This window comes from Lotus japonicus, chromosome 6, assembly GCF_012489685.1.
Source record: "Lotus japonicus ecotype B-129 chromosome 6, LjGifu_v1.2".
NCBI classification, from domain to species: Eukaryota; Viridiplantae; Streptophyta; class Magnoliopsida; order Fabales; family Fabaceae; genus Lotus; species Lotus japonicus.
In genome coordinates, this window is record NC_080046.1 from 7,034,143 (window position 1) to 7,053,303 (window position 19,161).

A 19,161-nucleotide genomic window follows, 5' to 3' on the forward strand; every position below is an offset into this window, starting at 1 on the left:
AACATTAGTTATTTGATGGACAATTAAAGGTAGATGAAATTTAGTCTACGATGGAGGAGAGTTAGTTATTCTAATGACCCTTCTAACTAAATGTTACTTAGCCATGCTCTAGCCTTTCATATAATAGGGTTAGTTGTACCAATGATCCACCTAACCTAACATTAGTTATTTGTTGACAACGTAACTTGATGACTACATATAAAATACTCCCAATTGCATAACCAAGTTTGTTGTTAAAATTATCAACTAAACTAACATTAGTTGACTTAATGACAATGTAACGTGAATACTATCTTAGTTAAACTCTCAGTTGTCTATGCTCGAGGTTGAACAAAATACAGTACTGTACAAAATAAGGTAACCAATTACAATTGTATATGATCTTAAGCTAGGGTTAACTCAACTATATTATCGGCTACAGAAGATTATGTTTTTAAGATCAAATCAGCAAAATAAAAAAATAAAAAAAACATTAGGTAACTACTGGGCCGTCAACCACGTTAACAAAAAACGGCCTATATGTTTTTCTGTCAATAAAGGCCTACAGGATAAAAAAAAATTAACATTTTAAAGGTAAGGCCCACCAGAAACGCAATGAAGAATTAGTCCAAAAAATAAAGGGAGGGGTTCTTTAGTGGTTTAAGCAAAGCTACAAGAATATTGACCAAAAAAAAAAAAGAAAGGATACAAGCACAATTCCGTCTTTATAGTCATTTTATCTATATCTGTGCTTCATAAAAAAAAAAAAGAAAGGATACAAGCACAATTCCGTTCATAAATAGTCATTTCATCTATATCTGTGCTTCATCTCCACACGCCATTGATAAGCAACAAGAAGAGTTGTAACAGTCTTGTAGACCAGTTCAATGTTTATTTTTTAGCGTTTCCCTTGCATAGCTAAAGCACGAAAACTAGGTGTATTCCTTATCGAGCAGATCCAAACCCTATCTTGTCTTCCACAATCGAATAAGATCATCCCTGTTGCATTGTGAGGCCTTCAAATCTGTTACGGTTTACTATTGTTGGCGCGGTTATATTGATTTATCTGGCTACCCGTGTGCTGTTAACGGATTTGTGAAGAAATTTGTTTGTGAGTATACTCCTTGAGATCGACTTCATCTCCTTTGAGTTGTGTGCGTTATTGTTATCTTTGGTTTCATGCATTTAATTTTATTTTATGGAAGTTAAAAACTATAGTGATGCGGCCGGAGTTTCTACTCTGTCAAAGGTCCTCTAAGTAAGTAATAAATTTGATATATATATATATATATATATATATATATATATATATATCTCTTGTGTAGGTTTGAGTTGATCCAATGAGCGACAACATGGAGGTTGACTCGAATTTTGGCCTGGATGAGGACTCGCATAGTTCACCATCTAATGACTCGTGGTCAGCAAATGAGGAGGTATGCATTAACCGGTGTATTATGTACTTGTAACATACTTTAACCATGGCTGCGCACTCTAAGAATCTCCTTCTTGATTGTTTGTAGAACATATATGAATATTGTTCTAGCAATGAACATTGAAGAAAGGTATAGTACCTAGAGAGTGGAGGATTGTGCTAGAGAGAGAATGAGAATGAGAGAATGCTGAATTTTATGCGTGATTTCATCAAATGAGCAAAAGTCCCTTACAATTGGTAACCGCCTCCTATTTATAGAGCTTGGGTACTACCTATTGGGCCAATTGGGCCTCCGAGATCAAGGCCCAATTTAAGGCCAGGGCCCCACCTTGGGGCGGGCTACATGCTGGGCGTTGCCCCTCTAGGGGCTCGCCCAGTCCACTAGGCCACAAGACACCGAGCTCGAAGCATGAGAGCTAAGTGTGTCTTTTAAATGCCTTTACATGTGCTATAATACACTGGGTTTTGAGTTGCCCACATGGCTTAAGAAAAGAAAAGCAAACTACGTCGCCAACATGGCGTGAGCAAAAGGAAACTAGCATCTTTAGCCACCCAGTCCACTGACTTGGCGAGCAACCCGAGCCGGCAAGTCTACAAGTCCACAAGTCCACGAGCGGCGAGAGCGATCGCTCCGTGCTGGCGATTAACTGGAGCAGGTACATGATCGTTCGCCGGTGGGAAAGGTGGCAGGCATTGGTCACGTGCTGATCATCCAACCGTGGACCGGCAGTATTCCCGGTCGAGCGACTAAACTTTGTCGCTGGTATCACCTGTCAGGCGGTGGCGTTTGGTTTCTTCAGTGGCGAGACCTTTCGCGCTTTTCCTTATTTCAAAACCCTTTCAAATCCCTAACTGCCCCACGTGACTGCCCCACGTGATGTGTCAGTTACATCAATTTCCCTCTTTCTCCGGAATCGTCACTTCACTTTTCATAACCGTCCCATCGTGCGCAGTAACTCCCCATTACACGCGACCCACCTTCCCAAAACCATCATGACTTCCAACCTTCCACACGCGTCCAACACGCGTCACCCTTCCAGCTTCCCCCCTTCTCCTATAAAAACCCTTCTTCCCCACAATCATCCCTTTCCGAGACCTCTCTTTACTTCCCTAATTGCTTACCAAACTCCCTCTGTCCACTTCCGTTCTGGAGCCGTCGCTTACCACCCTTTCCGCTACCCACTCTTCACATCCTACTCCGGTGAGTCCCACTGTCCTTATCTTTGCATTATACACATACTCATCTTTTCCTTTCTTTCACTTTGCTATCTTCTAAAAATGGCTTCAAACCCTACCTCCCCTAATCACTCCTCTTCCTCTTCCGGAAGCGACCCTGACTCCACTGCCGCCGGCGGCCTCCGTTTAGAGGTCCCGGAGATCCCTCCTTACCGACTAAAAACCTACGCCACTCTGCCCCTTCCAGTCCAAAGAGCCCCCACTCACGAGGCTATAGACCAACCTTCCATTTTCCAGGACAGCGATCTCATTGTGCAATTCGTGAACTCCCTGGGTGGTTTGTCTAATGACGATGAGTTTAACGCAAAACTCAGGATCTGGATTTGCAGTCCGGGGGATCGCCCCTGGCTTCATAAGCCAAACGGCGACGTAAAGAGATCCCACTTTTTCTTTGCGTACGAATACATGTTTAGCGAGCTTGGAATCAGGCTTCCTTTCTCGCCCTTTGTCCAAACCGTCCTCCGCGACATCAACGCGGCTCCCTGCCAACTCCACCCCAACGCTTGGGCCTTCATTCGGTGCTTTGAAATCTTATGCGCCGCGGTTGGCATCGCCCCATCTCCCACCAGTTTCTTCTACCTCTACGATGTTGACCCCAAGTCCATCAAAAACAGAGGCTGGATTTCCTTAAAGGCCCGAGCCGGCCGGAAATGCTTGAATCCCCACAAAAGTAACGCGAAGTCCTCCTTTGCGCGGAAGTACTTTCGTGTGGTGGTTCACCCTGCCTATCCAGAGGCCTTTACCCTTAGGGACGGGACCGCCCTTTTCCCTCTTTACTGGACGGAGAAGCCTAATGGGATTACTGATCCTTCCGAGGAATCCTTGTCCGCTAATGACAAAGCTTTTCTGAATCTCCTTGCCCCACTCCCCATCCTTGACTGCTCAACAGTCCTTGAGGGCGCTGGCTCCTCAAGGACTCCCAAATACTTAGGTCGTCCATGGCTTACTTCTATTATCGACATCTTCTTTCTCGCCTCTTATGTTGTTACTGATGTTTTTCTTTGTTGCAGAAGATATGAATTTCACGAACGCCGAGCTCCTGAAGGCCCGCGAGAGGAGAATGGCTCGCTTTTCCCCAAAGTTCAACACTGAGGGCGACGTGAAAAAGCGGGGCGGTGCCGAGAGCCAAGCTGAGGGCGCCAAAGCTCCCAAGAGGAGAAAATTGGTCAAAGCCTCCTCCGGCGCCGGTACCTCCAACCCTGGCGCTCAGACTTCCACTGCTGCTGCGCCTAAAGGCAAAGATGTCGCTGAAGCCTCCGTTGCCGCGACCACCGAGACAACCACCGTCCCGGCTCCTACTTCTGCCGCTGCCGCCGCCGAGTCCACTGCTGGCGCCACAATCGCCTCCTCCGGTGCCATAGCCACCTCCGCTGACACAAACACCAACATTTCCCAATCTCCGACTGTTGAGAAACCCGCTGCCGCCAAAGCTGCCGCGTCTTTCGACACTCCCGTTGGAGAGAAGGAAAAAGAAAATGAAACCCCGAAGTCCCCCTCTCGCCAAGACGCGCCTCCTAGCCCACCCTCAACACATGATGCAGGCTCCATGCCTTCCCCGCCCCAACAAGGGGAAAATTCCTGTCCTGGCGCTGCCATTACCTCTGAAGCAGCTCGAATTGAACAAGCTCCTGCTCCCGAGGGCGGTTCTTCAAGCTATTATAATATGCTCCCCAACGCCATTGAACCCTCAGAATTCTTACTTACTGGTCTTAACCGTGACGCCATAGAAAAAGAAGTTTTGAGTCGGGGCCTTAATGAGACCAAGGAGGAGACTCTTGCTGGTCTCCTACGCGCTGGGTGCATCTTTGCCCACGCGTTTGAGAAGTTCAACGCCGCCACCGTTGAAGCTGAGCGGTTGAAGGCCGAAAGTGCTAAGCATCAAGAAGCCGCCGCTGCTTGGGAAAAGCGTTTCGACAAACTGGCGACGCAGGCAGGAAAAGACAAAGTCTATGCCGACAAGATGATTGGCACGACGGGAATTAAAATCGGCGAGCTGGAGGATCAGCTGGCGCTGATGAAGGAAGAAGCGGATGATCTTGACGCAAGTCTTCAGGCTTGCAAGAAGGAAAAAGAGCAAGCTGAGAAGGATCTGATCGCCAGAGGCGAGATGCTGGTTGCTAAGGAGTCGGAGCTCGCAACATTGCGCGCTGAACTGGAGTTAGTGAAGAAGGCGCTGGCGGAGCAAGAGAAAAAGTCTGCCGAGTCCCTGGCCCTGGCGAGGTCTGACATGGAGGCGGTGATGCAAGCCACAGCTGAGGAAATCAAGAAAACGACTGGCGCTCACGCCGAGGCCCTCGCCACGAAAGATGCCGAGATTGCTTCCCAACTGGCAAAAATCAAAGTGCTCGAGGACGAGCTGGCGACGGAGAAAACCAAAGCCACCGAGGCGAGGGAACAAGCCGCTGACATCGCCCTTGACAACCGCGAGCGCGGTTTCTACCTCGCCAAAGATCAGGCCCAACATTTGTACCCGAACTTTGACTTTAGCGCCATGGGAGTAATGAAAGAGATAACCGCTGAAGGACTGGTTGGTCCCGACGATCCTCCCCTGATTGACCAACACCTCTGGACAGCGACTGAAGAAGAAGAGGAAGAAGAAGAACAAGAGAAAGAGAAAGAAAACAATGAATAATGTAATTTTAACATCACTTTAGCTTTTACTGTCACCTTGTAGTGTACTTTTCCGCCATTCATCTATGTTTAAGCAACCCCTCGCCATAGCTTTTTATATCGCCGTTGGATATTTTGTAAATCATGTTGGAATGCTCTCGCCGTACATTTTTTGGTCGCCGTCCTCTTATTGCTTAAAAAATTTAAGAATGAGTTTCATAGTTTAACCCCCCAACACGCCGGAGTAGTAAAATACTCAACATCCTGAGTGACCAAGCACTCGCCTTCCACCTTATTCATTCGCCGACCTTATATCTTGCGCTATTTTTCACGCGTCATATGATTGAATTACGCCTAACGATTTCGTGCATTAATTTTAACTAGGACTTGTTGCTTGGTATTCCACCACCAAGACTTTAGACGTTTTCCCCAAAGGAAGAAAACGGCCTCCATTCTCGAGGACTTCGCTCGGGGCTTTGCCCGCTCGGGGCTTACAATGCTTGGATCCCAATGGCCATTTGGGGGTCCCAAGACTTTTGCCTAGTTAACGGCGCTCGTCGTATTCTGGCGAGACTTACCCAGCACATCGTTTACGGGACCGGCGATCACGTCAGACTTTCCGGGGGGTGATTCCCAGGCGTCAAAGGCCATTTGTGGAATCGCCGCCACCTTCAGGGTTCCAGCAAGCCCCTTTGGGGATCAAGCTTGTCCCACTTAGTGATCGCCGTAATTCTTTATGTCGATCGGCAATTCCGATCGTCAGGGAATCCCTGGAATTTTTGGACACGAATTTCGTGAATTTTCGTTTTATTTTATTGACGGAGCGCCTCATTAAAAAACTCCTTTCGGAGAAAAAGAGCACGCTTTGTTATTGCAATACATTGGAGAATTTGAAAACACTTTAGAAAATTTTAAAGATATCTGGCTCCGGCGACTCCGCCTTGTTCACTTTCTCGCCTGCGATCAACTATAATAGTAGCGCAAGCTCAAACCATTGAACGACCGAGGTAACCGCCTTCCATCAAGCTCTTCTAAGTGATAGGCCCCATTACCAAGAACTTTAATAATGCGGTAGGGCCCTTCCCAGTTAGGAGTAAGCTTGTTCCCCGGGGCTCCCGATCGCCACTTAAGGACCAGGTCGCCGACCTGCATATCTCGGACGCGAACCCTGCTGTTGAACTTTGCCGCCACGCGCTGCTTCATCGCTGTTTCCCGAATGTGCGCCTCGTCGCGCGTTTCCGACAAAAGGTCCAGCTCCATCGCCATGTTGGCCTGGTTTTCCCCTTCAAAACCTGGTTGAGTCCGCCATGTAAAGTTGTCAATCTCCACCGGCAACATGGCATCTACCCCATAGGTCATTCTAAAGGGGTTTTCCCTTGTAGTGGATTGCACAGTGGTGTTGTACGACCACAGCACCACCGGAAGTTCATCCAACCAAGCTCCCTTAGCCTCCGCAAGCCGTCGTCTTAGTCCTCGTAGGATTACCCTGTTCGTAGATTCCACCTGCCCGTTCGTCTGCGGATGCTCAACAGAGGCGAACCTCATATGTATGCCCATTTCCCTGCAAAACTCCCTTGTTTGGCTGCTTGAAAACTGGGTCCCGTTGTCAGATACGATCGCCCTTGGAATCCCGAACCTGCAAACAATACGCTTCCAGTAGAAATTGACTATCTTTGCAGAAGTAATCTTGGCCAGGGGCTCAGCCTCAATCCACTTAGTGAAGTAGTCCACCGCCACTAATATAAACTTCATTTGGGCCTTGGCGGTCGGAAAAGGTCCGACCAAGTCCACACCCCACATGGCGAAAGGCCATGGGGCGCTCATCGTTACCAACTCTTTTGGCGGTGCCTTAGACAAATCTGCGAACACCTGACATTTCTTGCACTGCTTCACGAAGTCCATACAATCTTTCCTGAGGGTGGGCCAGTAAAAACCCGCCCTCAACACCTTGCAAGCCAAAGCCCTTCCCCCGATGTGGCTCGCACACACTCCTTCATGTACTTCAGACATTATCACCTCGTACTTCTCTGGCGGTACGCATTTTAACAACGGCGTTGAAAAACCACGGCGATACAAGTGTCCATCAATGAGAGTATAGTGGCTCGCCTCCCGCCGTTGTTCCTTCGTGCATTGCTCCACTTCCGCCGGGTCCCCCGCCAAGACAGATATTATGGGACCCATCCATGTCCCCCCTCTGTTCACGCACGCCATGAGCTCGCCTTCGATGCTTAGGTACGCCAGCGTTTCCTGAATCACACTTTTGTTATTGCCGGGCTTCCGCGTGCTCGCCAATTTGGCCAGCGCGTCCGCCCGCTGATTTTCTGCCCGAGGAACGTACCCTACCACGACCTCTTGGAAAAGTGTCATCAAATATCGTACCCGCTCAAGGTACTTGATCAGATTGGGATCTTTGACCTGGAAAGTTCCCTTCACTTGATTCTCCACCAATTGTGAGTCCGTTCTTATCAACAAACTCCCGATCTTCACTTCCCGCGCCAACTTCAATCCGGCGATGAGAGCTTCATACTCTGCCTGGTTGTTCGTTGCTTTGAACTTGAATTTCAGCGATTGCTCCAATACTAGTTCCCCCGGCCCTTCTAACGTCACTCCCGCGCCGCTGCCACTACTATTGGAGGATCCATCCACGAAGAGAGTCCATTGAGTGTCCACTCCTTCAAACCGATCTGGAGTCAACTCGACCACAAAGTCAGCTAGTGACTGCGCACCAACCGTGCCCCGCTGATCATATTGTAATCCATACTCTGACAATTCAACCGACCAGGCGACCAATCTACCTGATAAATCCAGTTTTTGTAACACTTGTCTCAAGGGCAAATCCGTCCGCACCTTCACTGGGAAACTCTGAAAATAAGGTCTCAACCGTCGGGCGGTGACGAGGACCGCCAACGCCGCCTTCTCAATCTTCTGGTATCTGACCTCTGCGCCGTGGAGTGTGTGACTAACAAAATAGACAATTCGATGCTCGCCGTCGATCTCCTGTAGCACCACCGAGCTCAGAGCGCTATTGCTCACAGCAAAGTACAAGTGCAGCGGGTGTCCCTGTATTGGTTTCGACAAGATTGGTGGTGACGATAGGAGTTCCTTGAGGCGGACAAAAGCTTCCTCACACTCCGCCGTCCACTCAAATGCGACATTCTTACGAAGACACTTGAAAAAAGGAAAAGATCTGTCACCAGACTTAGGAAGAAAACGAGATAATGCTGCTATTCGCCCTGTTAAACGTTGGACCTCTTTCACATTAGAAGGGCTTTTCATCTGCTGAATCGCCTTGCATTTATCCGGGTTTATCTCTATCCCTCTGGATGTGATCATGAATCCCAAAAACTTGCCACCCTGAACACCAAAAGAGCATTTCTCCGGGTTGAGGCGCATATTGTGCTTCCTTATCTCGCCAAATGCTTCCTCCAAATCTTGATGATGGTCCAAACCACGTACTGATTTAACAATCATATCATCAACGTAAACCTCCATGTTTCTTCCCACCTGCCCAGCAAAAACCCTATCCATCAATCTTTGGTAGGTCGCCCCAGCGTTCTTTAGTCCAAACGGCATGGTGCGATAGCAATAATTGACTCTGGCGGTCATGAAAGCCGTTTTGTCCTCGTCTGCCGGGTGCATGCGGATTTGATGGTAGCCAGAATAAGCATCCATCAAGCTAAGCAGTTCGTTGCCCGAGGCACCATCAACAAGGCTATCGATGCTAGGAAGGGGATACGAATCTTTTGGACATGCTTTGTTTAAATTTGTGTAATCTACACACATTCGCCATTTCCCGTTTGCCTTCTTCACCATTACGACGTTCGCCAACCACGTCGGATACTTCACTTCCCTGATGAACTCTGCCGCCAGCAACTTGTCAACTTCCTGTTGCACCACCTTCCCTTTGTCGCCACCCAAGCGCCTCCTGAGTTGTGAAACTGGCTTGACACTTGGATTCAATGCCAATCGATGGCAGATGAAGTTTGGATCAATTCCAGGCATGTCTTTGCAGCTCCAAGCAAACAAGTCTAAGTTCTCCCCAAGCAGTTTTGTCAGGCGCGTCTCCTGCTCTTCCGTCAGTCTGGTCCCAATCTTCAAAGTGCGATCGCCAAACTTTAGCGCCTTCGTTTCCTCAATTGGCGTGGGCCTATTTACTCGCCCCTCGCCCCGGGGGTCAAGATTTTCATCCGAAGCTTCGATTTCATAACATCTATGACCGACCAACGCACTCTTCTTGCCGTACAAGTTAAGGCAATTATTGTAACACTCCCTCGCCATCTTCTGGTCCACCTTCAGCTTTCCCACCTTTCCACTGCTTAGCGGATACTTGACCGCCAAGTGGGCTGTTGAAATTAAAGCACAAAGGCGATTCAATGTATTTCGCCCAATGATGACATTGTAAGATGCCACCACCTGGAGAACCAGATACCTTACCTTCAAAACCCTGACACACTCATCTTCCCCAAATATTGTGTCTAGATCAATGTATCCTCGCACCATTACTTGTTCCCCCGCGAAACCTACCAAGGTTCCCGCATATGGAGTCAGATCACTGTCAGTTAGTCCCAACTTGTCAAATGCATCACCATAGATAATATCGGTAGAACTACCCTGATCCAGGAGTACCCTTCTAACGTTGAAACTGTTCATCCTTAACTGCACCACGATCGGGTCATCCTTATGAGGCTTTATCCCCTCAAAGTCTGCCATCGAGATTGTTATGTCAGGGTGTACGAATCCAAAAGCGACCTCATGAACGGAATTAACGACACGAACATGGCGTTTCCGCGCCGCATGGGTGTCGCCACCGCCGCCAAATCCTCCGGCGATGGTGTTTATGGTCCCGACGGGCGGTCCTGAGTGTTGAGCGAACGTGTCATCAGCCCCTCTGGTGGCGATAGCCGCTGATTCTTGCTTTTTCTTGCCCTTAGTGTCCGCTCGCTCCTCCTCCCGCTTATGCGCTTTGTTTTGATCGCCACCGTTGCGCCACGGACCTTGGCGATTTCCTTGATACCCCGCCCGAATCAACTTATCAATCTCCCGCTGCAAAGTCCAACAGTCATCCGTATCGTGCCCGGCGGACCGGTGGAACTCACACCACTTCTTGGGATTGGCGTCCCGTGGCTGGTATTTTGGGGCCTCCGGTTCATCCACTAGATTTGCGTCCCTCGCCCCTCGGAGCATATCCGATAAATCTGTGTTCATCACCATATCAGTTTCCTCCCGCTGGCGATGAGACTTAGATTGCCAAGGCCGACGTTGTTCATAATCATCGCGCCGTGGATACAACTGTTCCTTGGTCGGTTTGAATACCGCCTTCCCCTTATCTGGTCTCTGCTGCTTGCCATCCCCCTTATCTTCGCCGCTCCTATCTTTTTTCGCGCGCTTGGGCGACGTGTCGCCCTTTTCCAACTTCGCGCGCTTTTGTTTGAAAGCGTCGTCCTCCTCATCAAGAATATAAGTGCTGGCGCGAGCACGCATCTCTTCCATCGAGCGCGCCGGCTTACGTGTCAATTTGCTGTTCAACCCTCCCGGTAGCAAACCGTTTTTAAATGCTAGAGCACAAGCTCGAGGCTCGTCGTCCTCTACCTTGACCGACGCCGCGCTGTACCTTGCCATGTACTCTTTCAGTGACTCCCCTTCTTGCTGGCGAATATTGTATAGGTCATTGATCGTCACCGGCTGATTCTTATTCGCCGAGAATTGCACTAGAAACTTGGATGAGAAGTCTCTGAAATTTGAAATCGATCCGCGCGGCAAAGTTGTGAACCACGCCATCGCCGTCGATTTGAACGTCGATGGAAACATCCTGCACTTCACCGCATCTGACGCCGCAATTATCACCATCTTCGTATTGAAATACAGAAGATGATCCTTCGGATCGGAATCTCCGCTGTAAGAATCCAGAACTAACGTTTTCATATTATCCGGAATCGCCACACTCTCCACATCCTCCGAGAACGGACGGAACTCAGCCACGGAATCTGCTTCTCTGCTTCCATCATCTCGCTGCTCGCGATGGTAGAAATTTAACTGAGCCTGTAGATGCTCATTCCGCTGCTGGATGTTGCCAATGCTGCGCATCAAATGGCGCCATTGCTCCTGTGTTACCACCGGTTGTTGCTCCGGAGCAGGTGAATTCTCTGGTGAGCGCTCCAGAGATCCAACCTGTGAAGGCGATGGAGGAGGTGGTGGTGATGGAGGAGGAGGAGAAGGCGGCTGCACTCCCGCCGTTCGTACCGGAGAATCCAGGACCACACGATGAGGCCGCCGAGGCGGCGAAATTCGCTGTCGCACTGGTGAATGATGCTGCCTCCTGCGTCGAGTCTCCATCCAAACCAGGAATGACGCAAACTCGATCGGAAAACGAACACCGGTCACAGAATCAAAATCAGAAAACCAGAGAATTGCCTGATCTCAATCAGAGATAACTTCCTGCACAATCAATCCACGTGAATGGGAGTAGAAAGTTTACAGTCCCCACAGACGGCGCCAAATGTTCTAGCAATGAACATTGAAGAAAGGTATAGTACCTAGAGAGTGGAGGATTGTGCTAGAGAGAAAATGAGAATGAGAGAATGCTGAATTTTATGAGTGATTTCATCAAATAAGCAAAAGTCCCTTACAATTGGTAACCGCCTCCTATTTATAGAGCTTGGGTACTACCTATTGGGCCAATTGGGCCTCCGAGATCAAGGCCCAATTTAAGGCCAGGGCCCCACCTTGGGGCGGGCTACATGCTGGGCGTTGCCCCTCTAGGGGCTCGCCCAGTCCAAATATGATTTTGGGGCCCTTGAAAATTATTTTAACGGCGATGACGGTCAATCTATGAATGAAGACGACAATGACTACGAGGACGGTCAATCTATGAATGAAGACGACAATGACTACGCTGATGGACAAAACAACAATTCAGCTTATCAATTTGAGGGTGAGGGCCTTGGTGACCACGGCGATTATGATCTTCATGAGACTGAGCTTGACTCCGGTGAAAGGTCGACAAGCGATCTCGATGGCGAAGAAAACAGCTCTATTTGTGATGAGGACGAAGGTTCGCCTGACACAGCTAACCCAGCTGACAATGCAGATGATGTAGCGGGGGTAAATTATAACGAAATGCATGGCAAAATACCCGTCAATCCTGTCAGAATTGATTCAAAGGATGACTTTCTCCTTCTGGATCTAATGACCATGAGACTGGAGGAAATCATGAGGTTTTCATTTTTGAGCTTGGAACTGGCGTTCGAGTTCTACTGTTGGTTTGGAAGATTGTCCGGATTCTCTATTCGTAAAGACACCAAACGCTGGACCAAGAAAGGAGAGGTACGCCAACAAACTTTTGTGTGTCATAGGGAAGGCTTTCGCAAGAACAGTGATGTGAAGCGGACAGCTGAGGCTTGGAGTAATTATAGGTGTGGATGCAAAGCTAAATTACGGGTCCATATTCAGGGTTACTCAAAACGGTGGTACATCAGCTTGTTTGTACACGCTAATAACCACGACGTGCTCCAAAGAAGCCATGCAGCAATGTTGGCTGCATACCGGCAAATGCACGAAGCGGATATCTTGAGTTTGAAAACTCATTTGAGTTCGGGTCTAACAACAGCCGACGTCTACAATTCACATGCTGCACAGGTTGGGGGGTATAACAACACGCAATACAGCTTGAAAGATCTGCAGAACCAAGTTGGGAAGCAACGACGAGCACATGTTTCAGATGGACGCAGGGCATTAGATTATCTAGCCTCGTTAGGTATCAAAGACCCATCTATGTTTGTGCGGCACACGGAGGACGCTGATAAAAATCTGGAACATTTGTTTTGGTGTGACGGGATAGGTCGGATGAACTACAGCGTGTTTGGGGATGTTTTAGCTTTCGATGCCACATATAAAAAAACAAATATCGGCGTCCCCTCGTCATATTTTCATGTGTCAATCACCATAATCAAACAACTGTTGTTGGTGGTGCTGTAATTGGCAACGAGAATGAAGAAACATATGTGTGGTTGCTAGAGCAGTTGTTGGAGGCAATGGACAAGAAGAGTCCAACAGCAGTTATCACAGATGGAGATAAGGCAATGAAGAATGCCATTCGGAGGGTCTTTCCCAATGCCACTCACCGACTCTGTGCATGGCACTTGATGTGTAATGCAACCGATAATATCAAAATTCCTGACTTCCTCCCTAAGTTCAAGACTTGTATGTTCGGTGATTTTCAAATAGGTGATTTTAAAAGAAAGTGGGAATCATTGGTTGAAGAATTTAATTTACATGAACATCCGTGGATTATTGACATGTATGCCAGAAGACATACTTGGGCTGCGGCCTACTTTCGTGGTAAGTTTTTTGCCGGGTTTAGGACTACATCTCGGTGTGAAGGGTTCAACGCCCAACTTGGGAAGTTTGTCAAGAGAAGATACAACTTGAAAGAGTTTCTACAGCACTTTCATCATTGTCTCAAATACATGCGACATAGAGAAGTTGAAGCTGATTTTCGTTCAGGCTATGGAGACCCGGGTTTGAAAGCTCCACCCCTTTTTCAAAGTATTGAGCTTTCAGCCTCACGTATTTTGACCCGCCAATTATTCTTCCGATTCCGTCCCACCATTGTATCTGCCGCTGACATGATAATTTCTAATTGCGAAGATACCCTTGGCATGTCCATGTACACGGTTAAGCGGTCCCAGGAATCTAGTAGGGAGTGGCTTGTTTCATACTATACGGCTACATTTGAATTCCGATGCTCATGCATGAGAATGGAAAGCATTGGTTTAGCTTGTGCCCACATCATTGCTGTGTTGGTTGATCTCAATATACATAACATTCCCAAGTCACTTGTGCTTGAAAGGTGGAGTCAAGGTGCAAAGGATCATTTATGTGAAACGCCGGGGTCATCCCCGTCGCTTTTCCGAGATTCCGCGGTCCTTGCCAGGTATGTTTGTATGCTCGAAGCCTGTAGGAAAATGTGTACACTTGCTTGTCCGCTTATTGATGACTTTCGCCAGACATGGGAGATTGTTGGAGGTCACACTCAACACTTGGAGAATAAAAACAATCCCTCAGTTCCTGAAGGTGTCACTGGAACTCCATCTGCTAACGCAGGTCTAACGACTCACCGGTGCAGGGGTCGTCCCCGTGGACCGTCAACTTCTCGATTGAGGGCAAAGCGACCCTTGAAGTGTAGCGCATGCAAAGTGATTGGCCACAATCGCTTAACTTGCCCATTGGTTAAAGGAACGTCGACCAATGGATCCTCCATGGGAGGGGATCATGAATTTGATGACTTTGAAGGTGTTATTTTTTTAATACCTATGATTTTTAGTGATCATTTCCATGATTAACAAAAAAACAAAAAAACCGTATAAATCTTACTTAATTTGTTTCATGTTGCAGCCTACTAGGACGCCACGGACGGGTAGGGCCATATGCTGAGCATTCGGTATCGTTGGATGTCTGAGACTAAGTGCTATGGAAACTGTTTAACGTGATGTAATGTTTTAATCCATTATTTGTTGCCTTTGTATTATTGTAATGCATTATTAAGGAGTTTCAGTTGCATTAGCACAAATTCTTTACCGAATATCGCATCATAACTTATGGATATTACTCCCCTCCGTCCCCATATATAAGTCACTTTTTGAGATTTTTTTAATCCCAAAATATAAGTTAATTTATATTACCAATGTAGTATTTAATGCATTTTTCCAAACTTACCCTTATATTTAATATGAAAGACATAATGTAATCTTGAAAAAAAAATTAATTTCAAGAGAGAAGTTGATGTGTAATCTAGGAAACTCAATAAAACATTTTACAAATTCAATACTAGTAACTTCTTTTCTTAATCCTAGAGAATTACGTAAAAGTGACTTATAAACGAGGACGGAGGGAGTATTCGACTATGAATTCGCTGTCGTCTCAAATTCGCTCCCGTGTAGTTCTTGAAACTCGGCGTGCCAGCTAAAAGGAGTTGTCTCGAAAAAATCGAGGTGCCAACTTTATGTCACGCAATTATTATCATCGACAGGTTTCAGATTGGTGTCACACACTTACGAGATGTTTCAGCTTTATGTCACGCTTCATTGTGTCCTTCGGCGCGATAGCACACACTCTGAGATGTTCTCACAATTATCTAGGTCACCTTATGATGTCAGGCACGTTCTTCCATTCCATAAGGAAGCTTCATGGAATCCGTCTTTATCCTAATAAGACAACCCGACTTTTATGCCCAAATACTGTAAATAATCGTGGCTTACTTACTACCATTCCTTACAACAAAGATCGCATATTTAGAAAACAATAACTATGATTAGTTGTTTTTGGAAGCAAAAAATATGATTAATGTATTACATTACGAAAATAGCATACTTTCCATTATATTTAAGTTTTCACATTTTCTCTTTATAATTAATGATATTTTTTTATACAGCGGAAGTATAATTAATGATGGAGTGAACAAATTTATAGAATTGAGACAACTAATTTGAGGGTATTGTGTATATTGTTTTAATAGTTTAAAGTAAAACGTCTTATATTTCCTTAAGATATTAAAAACTAGGTAAGCCAATATCACATTAAATTTACTACTAACCGTTTATGGTTAAAAATGTGATGATGGCCAAAAAAAGAATAATGGCTTTGCTTTTTTAACTGTACCCTTAGATGTGGATGTTTTGATCCTTTTTTATCTATTATATCCTTACTAGTAAATGAAAATTAAATTCTCATTACATCAATTCAAAGTCTTGGGTAGTAACTGTAAATTAAATTTCATGAAAGTACCGATAAGATATTCCAAAGTTATATAGAAAAAAGGTGTTAATATTAAATTATGTCAGAAGAAATAGATGGAATTGGCGGGAGTTTATAATTTTTTTATTCTAATATGGAGGGAAGAATGATAAATGTTTTTTTCATATGAGAGAATAGAAAAAAAAGGGTAAAGTTAATTATCCACTATCTTGTTTAGAAAGCTTTATAACTTCATTGAGAGGATAGAATTGGAAAAAAGACTCCAATAACCCACTATCTAGGATGAATGGATGACACTTAAAAAATAAAGGAAGAAGAGTAACAGACAAAGCTAAACCAGTTGCGTTAATTTTTTTTAATTGTCACATTACAGTTGAGAGGATGTCAAAGGCCCTTTTTTTTAAGAAAGGTGAATTCTAGTCCACCTGAAAAAGAAGATACAAATACAGGGAAAGAAAAACAGGCAAAGGGACTAACATGATAAAATCCAATGCATAAAGGATAAAAATATAGAAGACATAAGGGAAAGAAAAACAGAAACTACAACTACAGATATACATCACGCTTAGAGCATACGAAAATACAAAAGTAACACAACAGCTTTAAGAGCGCACTCAGAGGGAAAACAACGCCAGCATCTTGATTCCACTACTAATACACCAGAACCGTATTTGCAGGAGGATAATAAGATGAGACCCTTCAAGGAAGGGGGAGGGAGAACTTCTGACATAGGCTGAAGCAGAGTGCGTTCATAGCCCTGTTCTGCAAGACTATCGGCGATAGTATAAGCTGCCCTAAAAATGTGAAAGACACCAAAAATTTCCACTTCAGCCATAAAATGTCCAGGTATCTTTATGCGACATAATCTCTATCCCAGAAAATGAAAATGACCACTTAAGTAAGACATCCATGTCTAAGTAATCTAAATATTGTATACGAAATGAAAATGACCACATTTGCCAAGAGATGCACGCAGCAACCCAATATTGTGGTTGAAGGAAATTTAGTTAAGGGGCAGATTGTTTCGCCTAGAATATATTAGCTTTGTGTATCATCTTTGTAGTCCAAAGCAGATTGTGTCGCCCAGAATATATTAGCTTTTTCTTTCATCTTTGTAGTCCAAAGCTCGTTGTGATTACCCCGAAACATTTCAATTGCGATTTCCATCCGCATAGCACTTTCATTAATCTACTAATGCAAAACAAAGAGGTCAGGAGAAGTTAAAGCAAAATAGCTATTTTGATTGGCAAGCAACCAATCATGTATGATGTTGCTAACCTCGACAGGGATATTGGATCTAAAGTTATGTTCCATACCCATCCAATCCAACACGCGAAGCGCGGAGTCATAACTGGAAATATGAGCATAAATTCAAACGATAATTAGATGAACACTGACAAGGTCAGGTGACAAGGTCAGGTAAACAAAACAAGTCAAAAAAAAAAAAACCTTTCTCCGGATGGGGGAATCGGACTACCACAAATAACTTTCCAATCGTCATTTTGAAATGCGTTTTCTAAACTAGTGACCACTGCAGAATCCTGCGCGGGAAGAAGTTGGCCAACGACCAAACACTGCAAAGTGCAAACAGGATGTAAATACAGACGTTATTGTGTAAATTTTCACTGAAATAGTCGTAAAGGATACCAAGTTCCTCATCATCTCATTTCTGGGCTCTATCTTGTTCTTTTGAAGATTTGAATCGAAATGGTGAATGACTCGATCAGTAACGGATACAATCATTAAGTACCAGTGATCCGTCGACCGTTCCTCTATTGGAATGTATATCTACAGCAGGAAGCAAAACGAAGCATCAACTTTTAACACATTATAAAGGACTTTTGTAAATATGTTAATTAAGTATTTGCATCTAACATATAAGATAGAGGGGGTAGTAGGCATCCAAGATTTGTATTTGTCCTTCAGGTTTGACAATGTCATGCTTTCGTTTACGTCTATCTGTTTGAACAACAAATGAAATTTTAAAATAATAATTTGCCGACCATAGTACTATATATGTGATATCAAATAGTCGAGACCGAGACTAAACTGCAAACGACGGTGGCAATGACCAAATGGTTTGTTCCGAGGCTAGTTGTTGATTAAGTGTTGCCTTTGTAGAACTCCATTCAATTACCTGTAACAGAGAAAACAACAAATACACCTATAATTTTAACAACAATACGAACAATGTAATGAGACACGTAACAACAAGACGTACATTGGAAGAAATTCTGTTGAACGGGATAAAACATTCAAAATCTTTTCGGGTGGCAACAAGATTTCTCATCCTCAGGAGCTCCTCGCTGCGGAAGTCGGTGAAAAATGTCAGATGATTCGGTGGTACAGCATTTACGTCACCAACAATATAAGAACTACATCTATTGTGTATTACAAACTTACCTATCAGTTAGATTGGTGTGAAAAAGGTAAGCAACAATGGGTGCATCTGCGATCGAGACACCCACATCACTTGGAGGTCTAAATTTATATTTGATGGACTGAAAACGAACAGTGAACGTCAAACATTTGCACAATATTGTGGATAATATCAGGAAAAATGGGATAGCGATGCTGCACTCACATTTGACATAACAACCATAGATAGTGGTCCACATCGGAGCGCCTCTTCGTTTTCCCTTAGTTGTAATGTTTTTTTCCCAGCACGCGTTTGGACACCACCAAGATTTGATGGAACTTTTGGTGGACCGGTTTTTGGCCTAGCCGTTGATATAAATTCTGTGTTGGACAGGGTTGAAGTTGTCACACTATGCGGGAAGCTATTCATTTTATTCATCAAAGCTATGGGGTGGTCTGTGCGAATTGTTTTCATCTTCATTCCCAGACCAATACGTACACCGACCGTCTTGGTGGGAGTAACAATTTCAATGCAACTCTTTTTGGGCGTGTTGCTAGTTCGGGGAGTACTCTCCACGGCGGCGCCATCATCTGAAGGTTGAGTTGTCCTAAAAGAGTCATAGCGGCCAAACATTTGAGTGGCACCTATAGGTGCAAGGGGAGAACTACCGTAGTAACCTCTAAGTCGCTTATTATGCATAATAGCTGCATGAGAAACTTTCGAATGTGGTCTGGGTGGTCTCGCAGACGGAGTAGCCGTAGACCCTGGAGAGGTAGATGACGAAGGGTTGCCA

The 19,161-nt window shown here is 45.5% G+C and overlaps 2 protein-coding genes across 2 annotated transcripts; both read left to right on the forward strand.

Moving 5' to 3' along the window:
- Nucleotides 1-12,085: 12,085 nt before the first annotated feature.
- LOC130724797 (protein FAR1-RELATED SEQUENCE 5-like) lies at nt 12,086-13,231 on the forward strand. Its single transcript, XM_057576076.1, has one exon. The coding sequence runs from the start codon at nt 12,086-12,088 to the stop codon at nt 13,229-13,231; it is 1,146 nt and encodes a 381-aa protein (XP_057432059.1).
- A 56-nt stretch (nt 13,232-13,287) lies between these two features.
- Nucleotides 13,288-14,598, forward strand: LOC130724798 (protein FAR1-RELATED SEQUENCE 5-like). The gene has a single exon (XM_057576077.1). The coding sequence runs from the start codon at nt 13,288-13,290 to the stop codon at nt 14,596-14,598; it is 1,311 nt and encodes a 436-aa protein (XP_057432060.1).
- Nucleotides 14,599-19,161: the final 4,563 nt, after the last annotated feature.